General features: G+C 52.1%; 1 protein-coding gene across 3 annotated transcripts in view; it reads right to left on the reverse strand.

The window, feature by feature from the left end:
* The window catches only part of BRSK1 (BR serine/threonine kinase 1), a 22,966-nt gene continuing 10,135 nt past the window's right edge, over positions 1-12,831 (reverse strand). For 2 of the 3 annotated variants that reach the window (XM_053607712.1, XM_053607714.1), the window contains 14 exons: positions 12,793-12,826; positions 12,653-12,721; positions 9,831-9,977; positions 9,324-9,355; positions 8,842-9,012; positions 7,986-8,083; positions 7,574-7,733; positions 7,278-7,338; positions 5,633-6,002; positions 5,218-5,266; positions 5,002-5,125; positions 4,112-4,310; positions 2,368-2,457; positions 1-579 (listed from right to left, as the gene is read on the reverse strand). In XM_053607712.1, the coding sequence (XP_053463687.1) occupies positions 422-579; positions 2,368-2,457; positions 4,112-4,310; positions 5,002-5,125; positions 5,218-5,266; positions 5,633-6,002; positions 7,278-7,338; positions 7,574-7,733; positions 7,986-8,083; positions 8,842-9,012; positions 9,324-9,355; positions 9,831-9,977; positions 12,653-12,721; positions 12,793-12,826 (1,762 nt within the window). In that variant the 3' untranslated portion in view covers positions 1-421. The remainder of the gene's footprint in view (positions 580-2,367; positions 2,458-4,111; positions 4,311-5,001; positions 5,126-5,217; positions 5,267-5,632; positions 6,003-7,277; positions 7,339-7,573; positions 7,734-7,985; positions 8,084-8,841; positions 9,013-9,323; positions 9,356-9,830; positions 9,978-12,652; positions 12,722-12,792; positions 12,827-12,831) is intronic. The other variant, XM_053607713.1, reaches the window with a different exon arrangement.

The raw sequence follows: 12,831 nt of genomic DNA on the forward strand, positions 1-12,831 counted from the left end.
TCACGCGAAACCAGAATTCCTTCCGGAGAGCAAATCCGTACAGAAGGGAGAAGGACCAGGGAGGAGGGGCCTGGGAAGGGGGGGTTGGGGATGACACAGGGACAGAGGGTCCTGTCCGGATCTGCTAAGCCACCCCAACCACTCCCGTCCCTCCCCCACCCCACCCCGCAGAGAGATTGATCAATAAATAAAATAATAAATTAATCAATAAATAAAATAGAAACAGCTCCCCTGCCCCTATTCCCCTCAGAAATACCCCTGTTGGGCACGGCCCCTAGAGCCCCATCCCTGCAGGGCAAGGCCGTTTTATTTGTGTCCTCCCCCCCTCCCGATATGTTCCTTAGGCCTTATTTACAGATTCACAGTTGGGGGGCAGGGAAAGGGGGTGGAAGGGGTTCCCTCTTTCCCCAGCCCCCTGGGGTCAGGGCAAAGGGGTCCCATTGGTGGCCAGGAGCTTCTTGTCCTTGGGGGGTCCTCGGCGGGGAGAACCACTCAGCTCTGGGTCAGGGCGGCTGGGTGGGGGCTGCAGGCTCCGGGGTGGGGTACCAGCAGGCCGGGTCTGGACCCCATTCTTCTCATCTATGACAGAGGGAGAGAGAGGTTCCTGCCATCAGGAAACAGACTGGCATCCCCTTAAGGGTTTGTCTCAGTGTAGGCCCCAGCTACATGTCTGGGGAGGCTCAGATCCCCATCACCATGGCTAGAAGCCTCCAGAAGCTGTTGGTAGGTGAACACATGTCTTGGTAATAAGGCCTGGCATCCCTAGAATTGGGGCCATACCGTAAGCCCCCTGCAACTCTCATGGCTTTGGAAAAGGAGTCAAGTGGGCCAGCCCAGCTTCAGGGGAGTCTCATATACACTGGTTGCTGTTTGTTAGGACAGCCTACCAGGCAGCTTGCAGGTCATGGGTGGTGGGGGAGGCTCTCTCTGCTTCCTCATGACCTGTTTTTTTTTTTCTTGAGACAGTCTCATTTTGTCACCGTTGGTAGAGTGCCATGGCATCATAGCTCACAGTAACCTCAAACTCCTGGGCTTAAGTGATTCTCTTGCTTTGGCCTCCTTGGTAGCTGAGACTACAGGCACCCAACACAACGCCCGGCTATTTTTAGAGACAAGGTCTTCCTCTGGCTCAGGCTGGTCTTGAACCTGTGAGCTCAGGCAATCCACCCACCTTGGCCTCTAAAGTGCTGGGATTACAGGCGTGAGCCACAGTGCCCAGCGTCCCTGAGTTTTTTTGTTTGTTTGTTTGTTTTATTGAGGCAGAGTCTCCCTTTGTCATCCTGGGTAGAGAGCTGGGGCATCACAGCTTACAGTAACCTCAAATTCCAGGGCTCAAATGCACCCAAATGCCAAGCACCTATGAGTATGTCTTCTCACAGGGAGGAGGAGCCCTGTGCTGTAATCAAGGTTAAGGGCCTTGAGGTGGAGAGATTATCTTGAATTATCTGTGAAGGTCCAATTTAGTCATACAAGTCCTTAAAAGAACCTTCCCCAGCTAAGGTCACACAGCCCTCCTGATAAATTTGTGCTGTTTCAGTTACTGAGTTTGTGGTCATTTGTTATCAGCATCCATAGCAAGCTAATAGAGGTGCAAAATCTACCTTCTCAGCTGAGAACCACAACTCCAGAACAGACGCCTAACCCTGGGACTCAAGAGTTTTCTGGTGACAAGGCCACCCTGGCTCCTGCCCTCACTGCTATGTCCTGCTCTCTTGCTCCCTTCCACAGAGGAGCTGGTTGAGGCAACTAGAAAGGAACAGTGAGCCCTGCAAGGCTGATGCCATCCAACTCCCTCTGAGCAGATGACTGTCTCCCGGGGCTTTGGTGTGCTCAACCACCTGCCACAGGGCCACCACTCTCACTCACTGTGTCCTGTGAGATCTCAGTCCTTGGGGAGGGGCCACCATGCCTCAGAAATGAGGGTAGGAATACTCCTCACTCAGGCATTCTGGTTAACTCTCAATGCGAGGGCTTTCTGCTATGGTCTGAATGTTTCCTATGTTGAAATCCTGACCCAAGGTGATGGCATGAGGGGGTCAGGCTTTTGGGGGGTGAATAGGTCATGAAAGTGGAGTCCTCATAAATGGGATTAGTGCCCCAGGGAGCTGCCTGGCCCCTCGTACCATATGAGGACACAGAGAGATGGCGCCACCTGTGAAGCAGGAAGCAGCCCTCATCAGACACAGAATCTACCCTGGAGGTCACTTTCCAGGTTCTCAGGTTCCAGCCTTGGAGAACTTGCTGGCAATACTGCAGGGAAGTCCTCAACAAGACAATGGCAGAAGAGCCCAAATGGCCTCCTCTGGAAACCAAACTCCCGGAGCACGTGGTCACACTGGACACCTCTCCCCCACCCCTGCCACCCACCTGCCAGAGCCTGCACGGAGGGCTGGTCATGAGTACTCAGCAGCTGTGCCTGGATGGTCTCCACCACTCGCTTGAACCGACGGCTGGGACCTGGAGTGACCAGCAGGCAGGGAAATGGGATGACTGGGGTTTGGGGATAGGGAAAGCCCTCCAGCCTGCAGAATCCACCCTTCTCCACCAAGCAAATGACTCTCCTCTTCTTTGCGTCTCAATTTTCCCTGCTCTGTTGGGCCAGCATAGATTCAGAATTTGCATATGGATCTCTGGGTTGCTAGTTAAGGACCACAGTCAAACTCAGATACCTTCAACTTAACAACTGTCTATTTAAATAGCTGTCATTAGTTTGTAGTTGAGGCCATGAAGGGGCAGAAATGTAAGAAAACAAATGCCAGAAAAAGGTCTTAAAATTAAGAAAGGCCTGCATATTAGTCTTTTTTTTTTTTTTGAGATAGAGTCTATGTCACCCTCGGCAGAGTGCTATGCCGTTACAGATCACAGCAACCTCAAACTCTTGGGCTTAAGCAATGCTCTTGCCTCAGCCTTCCAAGTTGTGTATATTAGTCTTTAAAAAAGAGAAGTGACCCGGGTGCGGTGGCTCATGCCTGTAATCCTAGCACTCTGGGAGGCTGAGGCAGGCGGATTGCTTGCGCTCAAGAGTTTGAGACCAGCCTGAGCAAAAGCGAGATCCTGTCTCTACTAAAATAGAAAAACTGAGGCAAGAGGATTACTTGAGCCTAGGAGTGGAGTTGCTGTGAGCTATAATGCCATGGCACTCTATCCAGGACAACAGCTTGAGACTCTGTCTCAAAATAAATAAATAAATAAATAAATACATAAATAAAAGAGAAATGAAAAATAACACAGCCATAATTGGTTTCGGTGATGGAACACCCCACCATCACATACCAGCCTAGTTTAGAAATTGTTGGAGCAAACTTATCTCTTGGCAGTGACATACTAAAATTAGTGACAAAGACAGCAGAGGTATCCCTCGTTACCTAAATTCTCCCTAACAGGACTCAGGCACCAAGCATAAGTGGAAGCAAGTTATTGTTGTGGTTTTTATCCCTTGGGCCAACTTTTGATTGGTCATGGCTGCCTGGGGTCCAAGCTGCAGTAGGGCTAGAAGGAAGTTGGTGATGCCTGCAGCACACAGCTGTGTCTTTGACCTTTTGCCTTTTTTCTTTTTTATTGAGACAGAGCCTCAAGCTGTCGCTCTGGGTAGAGTGCTATGGCATCACAGCTCACAGCAACCTCCAACTCCTGGGCTTAAGCGATTCTCCTGCCTCCGCGTCTTTGACCTTTTGATCTATGTTCTTAAAGAAGTAGGAGGACAAGAAATGAAGGAAAAAAAAAAAAAAGAAGTAGGAGGAGTTCTGCTCTCTCCTGTGAGGTCAGGAGGTCTGGGTTCAGCCCCAGCTCTACCATAGTCGTGTGACTCTAGTCAGTCTATGTCTGTAAGATTCACTTTTCTCCTCTGTAAAACTGATAACTATAACACCTCAGAGGCTGCTTGGCAGCATCAATGAAATAATGCATTCATTATTTACACTGTAAACACCCATCACCTGTCAGTGGAGAAGGATGGGGATCTGTGTCAGCAAGAAGCCTACAGAGAGTCAGTACCAGTTACCAATTGAGTGTATATCCACCTCCCTTTTGCTGCACTCCCAGATACTGTCCTATCACAGCCACTGTGAAAGTCCCAAACCCTTGGCTGAGGGTAGTCTAGTCACGAACTCACCAGAGATGAGAGTAAAAGTGACAGAGTAGATGCCACCACCCCCACTGCCATCCCGTCGTGGGGAGGGCTCTGGGCCCTCAGAGGAGCTGATGTCCACCTGGAAGCGGACAGGCTTCTGGAAGACGGAGGGGCCACCGCTGGCCTTGTATTCAGCCCTGAAGCTGGTCTGTGACAGCACACTGTGACTCAGGCTGGGGATCTGAGACATGTGGGAACACAAGGATAGGGTGAGTCCAGGGAATGGATAACCAACTCCTCAACAGCTCTGGCCCAGGAACTACTAATCCCATCAACCATTGCAGGAAAGAGTAACAGAAAAAGTAGCAGGATATCCCACTGCCTTTGGGGCTTGTAGTCCCCCCCACCCCCATTCTACTATAAATGGAGTAGCATAGGGATTGTGAACAACTGACTCCCTAATTCACAAGGACTCTTACATATAGGTGACAGCCCCAAGCTCCAAGACCAGGTGGAACACATTTCACCCTCCCTCTGCAAATACTGCCCATAAGCCGTCTCAGAACCTGTAAGGCCCATCAGCCCCTAGAGCAAAGAACCCTAGTACTGGCAATGGATAATCCTAAAGTCTCCTGGGAAAAGCAGTTTGGCTGATCGCAGTAGTAGAGGAATGGTGACTCACCAATCCTCAGGGGTGTTAATATCTGGGAAACTGCAACTTGGGATTCTATCTCACCACTTCCAGGCTCTGGGCACAATTAATCTTTCCTGCCTCTCTGCCCAACACTGACCAAGCCCAACCATCCCCTCCCTGGAAAACCACCAGTCTGTAAGCCCCAGAGGAAGTCAGGCCAGCTTGAAGGGAGTAAAGCCCAGATGCTGCCAGTGTCGCTCCCTGGCTGGGAAGCACACCAGAGACCCAGGCCCCTCACCGACAGGAAGGCATGGACAATGTCTGCTTTGATGCTGCTGAGTGGTTTGTCCTTTAACACAAGGAATATTTGTTCTTCTTTGTCCAAGGAGATGAAGTTCCCGAACCAGGAGCGTTTTGCCAGCCTGGGAGGGCAGGGATGTTTGAAGCAAGGTCATGAGGGGCCAATTAATGAATCCCCATTCATCCCTACTCTTTCGTTCCCTGCTAAACTCACTCCGGAGAGGATTCTGGCGTCAAACTGGACATCTCCTCAGCGGTGGGGACTGGATGGAGGGAGGGGAGAGAACATGGACAGCATTTGCCTTTCATCCTAGTGCCTAGTGCCCTCAGGCCTACAGTCGCCTCCTCCCTGGGGCTCCAGGCCACACCCATGGGGCAGGGCTCATAAGTCGTGGGCCAATGGGGAGGTGATCCAAAGCAAGAAGGGGTGTGTCCCTCAAATGACTCCTCCTTCAGGAGAGCCCTCCCTCACCCTCCAACCCACTCCTGCTCCGCCCCCTACGAAAGGTCCCTGGGAAATTTAGAGGGTAAGAATCTGGGTCCCAGTCCCTTCCTCCCTGAGGGTCAGATTTTCTGCCTGCCACCACACATTAGGATCCACCCTGCCCTTGGCCTCTGCACCCCCATACCCTGCATCTTGCGCCGGTGAAAGCGCGGGGAGCCCAGGAAGCTGTTGCGGATGGAATTGAGACGACTCCTCCAGGCCGCTCCTCCCACGCCACCACCTGGGCTGGGGGGCGGTGTTGTGCCTGGAGTCCCAGTAGGGCTGGCCCGGGGCGTGTGCAAGGGCGAATGCAAGGGGGTCCCGCCAGAGGAGCGCGGGGAGCCTGGAGGCCCAGGCAGGGGTGTGGAGCGGGCACTTGGGGGAGGGGGCTGCTCCCCGGTGCCCCCACCCCTGGGACCCCTAGAAGGCAGCGTCTGCGTTTTGGAAGTCGGGGAACCTCCTCCTCGGGCCTCATCTCTAGCCCCAGGCTCTGGTGAGAAGGAAAAGACCGGACTCTGCAAAGGAACAGAGACTGGTGAGAAGGCGGACTGCAGAGGTTCTCAGGGGCCCACACAGAACATCCCCCACGGAGGTTGGCACCTATCAAAAGCAGGATCATCGCCCTTGCCGGAACACAAGAGACTAGTACAGAGTAGGTGCTCAATTACTTCATTTTGTTAAATAAATAAATGAACCCTTCACACTCACCAAAAACCCAAATCATAAGGAGCTAAACACGTCCATTGGTTCAAAATACTAATAAGACCCTGGAATTTTGGCTTCCCAGGGAGGAGGCAAAATCTCAAGGCTGCATGGTAATTGTAGTCCCTGCTGCTCAATCTTTGCTCCAGTGTCTCTACTTCTTTCCCCCTTCTTTTCTTTAATTTTTACTTTATTTTTTTAATATATTTTTTTAAAACACTTTTTTTTTTTTGTGGTTTTTGGCCGGGGCTGGGTTTGAACCCGCCACCTCCGGCATATGGGACCAGCGCCCTACTCCTTGAGCCACAGGCGCCGCCCTTAATTTTTATTTTATTTTATTTTATTTTTTTGTAGAGACAGAGTCTCACTTTATGGCCCTCGGTACAGTGCCGTTGCCTCACACAGCTCACAGCAACCTCCAACTCCTGGGCTTAAGCGATTCTCTTGCCTCAGCCTCCTGAGTAGCTGGGACTACAGGCGCCCGCCACAATGCCCGGCTATTTTTTGGTTGCAGTTTGGCTGGGGCTGGGTTTGAACCCGCCACCCTCGGTATATGGGGCCAGCGCCTTACCGACTGAGCCACAGGCGCCGCCCTTTTTTTTTTTTTTAAAGACAGAGTCTCATTCTGTTGCACCAGGTTAGAGTGCCACGGTGTCATAGTTTACAGCAACCTCAAACTCCTGGTCTCAAGAAGTCTTCTTGCCTCAGCCTCATAATTTTCTGGGACAATAGGTGCCAGCCACAACACCCAGGCTAGGTGTTCTATTTTCAGTAAAGACAGGGTCTCATTCTTTTTTTTTTTTTTTTGTAGAGACAGAGTCTCACTGTACTGCCCTCGGGTAGAGTGCCGTGGCATCACACGGCTCACAGCAACCTCCAGCTCTTGGGCTTAAGCGATTCTCTTGCCTCAGCCTCCCGAGTAGCTGGGACTACAGGCGCCCACCACAACGCCCGGCTAAGGGTCTCATTCTTGCTCAGGCTGGGCTGGAACTCCTGAGCTCAAGCAATTGACCTGTCTTGGCTTCCCAGAGTGCTGGGATTACAGGTGCCTTTCTGCCTTCTTAATTCCACTGGGGACTTGGCCTTACCCTTGGGCTGCTCAGAGGACTGGAGGACAGACCGGTGGAAGCTCCACTGACACTACGGGATCTGTTTCCAGGATAGATTAAAAAAAAAAAAAATAATAAAATCAGTTGGCAAAGTTTCAAAAGGCTCTCATGTCCTCTCACTTCCACAGTCCCTCCAGATGAGGAAATGAGGCCCAGAAAGGGAGGTGACTTGTCTCAAGCACACAGTACACTTGAGGTTGAGTTGGTTCTGGGATCCTGAACTCCCTCTACACCTGGGGCCTGTCGGTCTCCCTGGAAAGGACAGGGACTCCCACCTCTGGCTGTGCTGGGCCATCTCCAAGGCCCGACGGGTGGGTACTGGGGAGCCACCACCCCCGGCATCCGTGATGCTCAGGACTTCCATGGACTTCCTTTCTGGCCGCCGCTTTCCATGACGGCTCAGCATGGGAGAATCCACACGCTTCCGGGGTGGGTCTGAGGGACAAGAGTTTTGACCCAATCCATAGATGGACTCATTCAGATGCACACCCACTTACACAACTGCCTTGGAAACTGCACACATGGGAAACTGAGGCTGAGCAGAGATAAATGTTAGGGAGGAAGGCAAGTGGTCTAAACCAAGAAGTCCAAGGAGCCTGCAGCTCCTTCCTCTCTCAAGAACCCTAGTGTGGCCAGACTATTCTCCTGGGGACTCAGCTATCTGGTCCCCAAGCCCTGCCTTCTCACCAACATCATTCCGGGGAGGTAGGTCCTGGTCCTCACAGCTGGGATACCGCTCCTTCCGATCCAAAAGCAGATAATATATCATCTTTTCTTGGTTCTCCCTAAGACGTGGGGTGGGGAGGTGGAAGGAGGTAGGAGAAGACTGAAGTCAGAATCAGTGCCCAGAGGGGGCCTCATCTGCTCTCAGTGACCCTTGGCTCTCTGGGGCTCAGTTCTGTCCAGAATTTCTGTCCACAGTTCCATTTTTCTAGGTATCAAAATAACTGGTTTCCTTTAGCTCATAGTACATTAGCCTTTTTTTTTTTTTGAGACAGAGCCTCAAGTTGTCGCCCTGGGTAGAGTGCCATAGCATCACAGCTCACAGCAACCTCCAACTCCTGGGCGAGTCTCCTGCCTCAGCCTCCCAAGTAGCTGGGACTACAGGCACCTGCCACAACACCTGGCTATTTTTTGGTTGCAGCCATCATTGTTGTCTGGCGGGCCCGGGCTGGATTCGAACCCACCAGCTCAGGAGTATGTGGCTGGCGCCCCAGCCACTTGAGCCACAGGTGCAAGCCATAGTACATTAGTCTTATTTTACTCAATAACAATACATAACACCTAACATTCAGGCACTTTTCATTTGTGACTATCTAAGGGTCTAAGTCTGTCTCAGCATCTATTACTATGTTCTCAACATCTCCCTCTGCTTTCTGCCCGGTGGTCTCACTACTCAGCACCACTAGGTGGCCAGGATGCCTCACTTAGGGCTGTCCAGGCTGGTGAGGTCCTGTCTGCCCCCATCCCCCCCCAAGTCGTGTGGGGAGCTGCAGTAGCTCATCCCACTTGGGTGCGTGTGTGTAGGGTCTTGGGGTCTTACTCCTCACTGCGCAGCTCGCGGTGGAGCCGCTCACGGTCCCTGAAGCAACCCAGCGACGCCATGCTCTCTAGGACGTCAGGGTCCAGCTCTCCATTGGATGGCAGGCTCCGCATGGCTACCCGGCGGCCAGGGGCTGGCTCCAGGCACGGGTCCGGCTCGTGTTTCCCGCCTCTAGGGAGAAGGAGAAAGGTCATTGGGAATGGGCAACTGAGATCCAGCCTTTTCCATGCTATACTCAAGGGTCCTGGTCCCAGCGCCTCCTCCCTCGCACCCAGTGGTCCTGGCCTCCTAGCCTAACCCCCTCCTCATTCTGACTCTCAGGCCCCTTCTCCAGCTGTGTCCTCCCCCAGGACCCATAAGTCCGAACCACCAGTCCCTCGTCATTCCAGAGCCCTGGGACCCCATCCCCAGCCCCCTTTTCTGTTTTGGCCTCTACCTCTACCTTCCCTAAGAACCCAAGGATCCGGTTACCCCCTACTCACAGGTACCAAGGATGTTTCTGAATTTGCTCCAGCTGTGAGGGGGTGGGTCACAGAAAAGCAGAAGTAAGGTAGCATGCAGATGTAGGCGCACAACAAAAGATGACTAGAGTGGCTTTGGGGGGGGTCCCTAACCATGCTCTACCCCCGTGCAGTACGACACATCCTGCCTCCCTCTAGTGGCGACTAAGAACATCGCCCTGAGCACGCTTGGTCTCCGACCGGCTGTACAAGTTATCCGCATGCCCAGTATGATCCTGCCGCCCCACCCCGGCGCCTCCGAAGGGGCGGCCCGCGCACGCGCCCTTCCGCTGACTGGGGCTCCCAAGTCTACTGTTGCACCGCCTCCACCCGGGTCGAGAGCAGGAGGTATTACCGGACCTTGGGCTGCGGCTAAGCTGGACACCCCAGCACCCCAGGGGCTGAGGAGCAGGTCCTAGAAACCCACCCCCCGTGACTCCCTTAGGGATTCTGTCATCTACTTTCCCTCCATCGGTCTCCCCAACTCACACTGAGCCTTTTTTCGGGCTCCACCTCGATCATGCCCCGCAGGAGGCTCTGGCAGTCGGGAGGGATGAAGTGGGGCATGTGGAAGACGCCCCGCTTCACTTTCTCCAGCAGCTGGCGCAGGTTATCGTCATCAAAGGGCAGAGCCCCCTGGGCAAGAGATAACCAGGACCCTCACACGGAGGCCTGCAGGCATTTACACGGGCCAGGAGGCGGGGAAACCGAGGCATAGAGGGGCTGGGCAGTCTGCCCAAGACTCCTAAGTGGCAGAGCAGGGATTTGGCAAAGGGGTAGCCTGGTGCCTGTGCTCAGGCGGCTAGGGTTGCAGTGGAGGCCGGTCCTTGAAAACAGGTTTCTCCCCACACCAATTTTGGGAGGAGTAATCATTCCTTCATTCAACAAAAGGTGAGCATCTGTTATCGCTCAGGGATCCAACAGTGAACAGAACAAGCCTTGGCCAGGTGCAGCTCACACTGCAGATCTGGAGACAGCGGGTGAGCAAGCAAACAATTAGCTCTGTAATGACCGAGTGACTGAGCGAGGCTTCTCCTGCAGGCACCTCTGCAGCAGAGAGCTGAATGGGGCCTGAGCTCTCAATCCAACACCTGGTGTCCCCATGAGAAGGTGAAAGGACTACAGAGAGAGAGGGGAGAAAGCTGTGTACCAGCAGAGGCAGACACTGGAACAAAGCAGCTCTAGCTGAAGGAACGCCACCAAGGACAGGGCATCAGAAGCTAGGAAGAAGCAAGGAGGGAGCATGGTCCTGCTGACACCTTGATTTTGGACTTCTGACCCAGAAGTTAGAGAGAATACGTTTTACCCTATGGCTACAACATTTCTGTCAACCAACTATGTTTAACCTTGTTATGTGTTTCTGTTTAAAGACACCTTTAATATGTACTATTTCATGGACTTTGAACTCAGCACTGTAAGAAGCTGATCTAACAGTGGCCATTTGTCCACAGGCCCACATCAGCCTCCTATGCTAGGAACACTAGACAGCTCTTCAGAAGTGCTATGATCAGGGGCTGTTTCAAACAGTGAAACCACCAACAAAAAGCCCCACAAAAGGGTGGCACCTGTGGCTCAAAGGAGTAGGGCACTGGCCCCATATGCTAGAGGTGGTGGGTTCAAGCCAAGCCCCGGCCAAAAACTGCAAATAATAATAATAATAGTAATAATAATAATAATAATAAAAGCCCCTCAAAAATGTAAAAAGGACACTTTTTCACAGGATGAAAGCCTAACAGAGAAACCATGGGTCTCTATGACCTCAGTTGGGAACCAGTGCCTCAGGCAGAGACTTGAATCTTCTCTGCCCAATGTAGATCTGCTGATGACTGTGAGAGCACCCATGTACTGATTTGGGATTACAGAGATACATGTCATCAAGTAGGTGAATTCACAAATATGGAATCTGCAAATACCGAGGACTTGTAATAAAAATAAACTACTACTGATTTTTGAGCACTGCTCCAAGGGCTTAACATGCAACATTTAATTTAAACTCTCACACTTGTAGGTACTGTAATTATTCCCATTGCACAGCCATTGCACAGATGAGGAAACTGAGGGCAAGTGACTTGCTTATCCAAGATAAGGGAGCTGAAAGGTGAATTCCACTGGATGGGCCCCAGAATTGAGCTTAGAAGGGATGAGGTTTGGAATTTTCTTAGCTGGCTTCCCAAGTACCTTGGCTGCTCGCCCCATGGGGCTATGAGCTGTAGGAGGGCAGCCCTGGGTCAGCCTCAGTTCCCCTTAGTGGCTGTCATGTAGTCTAGTAGTTAAGAGAATAAGGACCAATCCCACTCCCTGCCTCTTATTGGAGTGGGATTGGTCCTTATTCCCACTGTGGGCCAGTCACTTCCTCTCTCCAGGACTGCTGATAGAGTTACATGAGCTAACATGCTCAGAACAGTGCATGTCAGAGAATGAATTGCTTATTTATTCATGCTGAGTGTGTGTTCTAGGGCTTACAGTACGTCAACCCTGGGCGTGCAAAGGCGAGCTGACAAAATTAAATAAAACAAGACAAAACCCCAACCTCAAGGAGCTTGTAATTTAGAAAGGAGGAGAGACACCACTCAAGGGACCATGCAACAAAATGCACACTGCCAACTCTTACGGTTGCCAGGAAGAAGAGAGCTGATCATGGGGAATTGGGAGTGTCTGAACTCATGGGGCAGGCAGGAGAGAACCAGGGGAAGCTTCCTGGCGGAGCTTCCTATAATAGGGCTAGTGGGGGTGGGAGAGTGTTCTAGGCAGAAAAGCAGGTGCCAAAACCCCATGGCGGGAGCCCGGCTGACACTAGTCATTACAATATGGTAACACCCTAAAATCAGTTGCTAAACAACCACAGTACCAAGCCCTCCAGGATGCCTCGTGTGTTTCTGGGGGCCCTGCCTCAACCAATCCGCAGCTCTAGAGGTGAAAGTTTAGCCCTGGCACACAGAGGGTGCTCTGGAGCAGTCGTCCTTAAACTTTTTAAACAGGGGGTCAATTCACTCTCCCTCAGACTGTTGGAGGGCCAGACTATAGTTTAAAAAAAAAAAAGTATGAACAAATTCCTATGCACACTGCACATTATCTTATTTTGAAGTAAAAAAACAAAACGGGAACAAATACAATCACACCGCCTCATGTGGCCCGCGGGCCGTAGTTTGAGGACTCCTGCTCTGGAGCCGTGGTCTGTCTGTTAATGTGATACCTTTTCCAATAGCAGTTAAATATTTGGGAGATGACCCCTGAGGTGAGGTTGGGACGTATGGTTCTGTGCACCCGCCACGCAGGATTGGAGCGTGGAATGGAGCAGGAGAGTGACTTACCACAAGCAGAGCAAAGAGGATCACTCCACAGCTCCACATGTCTGCCCGGCGGCCATCGTACTTTTCCCCCTGGCAGAGAGGACAGTGTGATTCGATCACTCCCCACTGGCGCGTTCACCCCCTTCCCGCCCCTCACTCACCTTAATCACCTCTGGACATGCATAATGGGGGGACCTGAG

Source organism: Nycticebus coucang, chromosome 10 (assembly GCF_027406575.1).
Source record: "Nycticebus coucang isolate mNycCou1 chromosome 10, mNycCou1.pri, whole genome shotgun sequence".
NCBI lineage: Eukaryota > Metazoa > Chordata > Mammalia > Primates > Lorisidae > Nycticebus > Nycticebus coucang.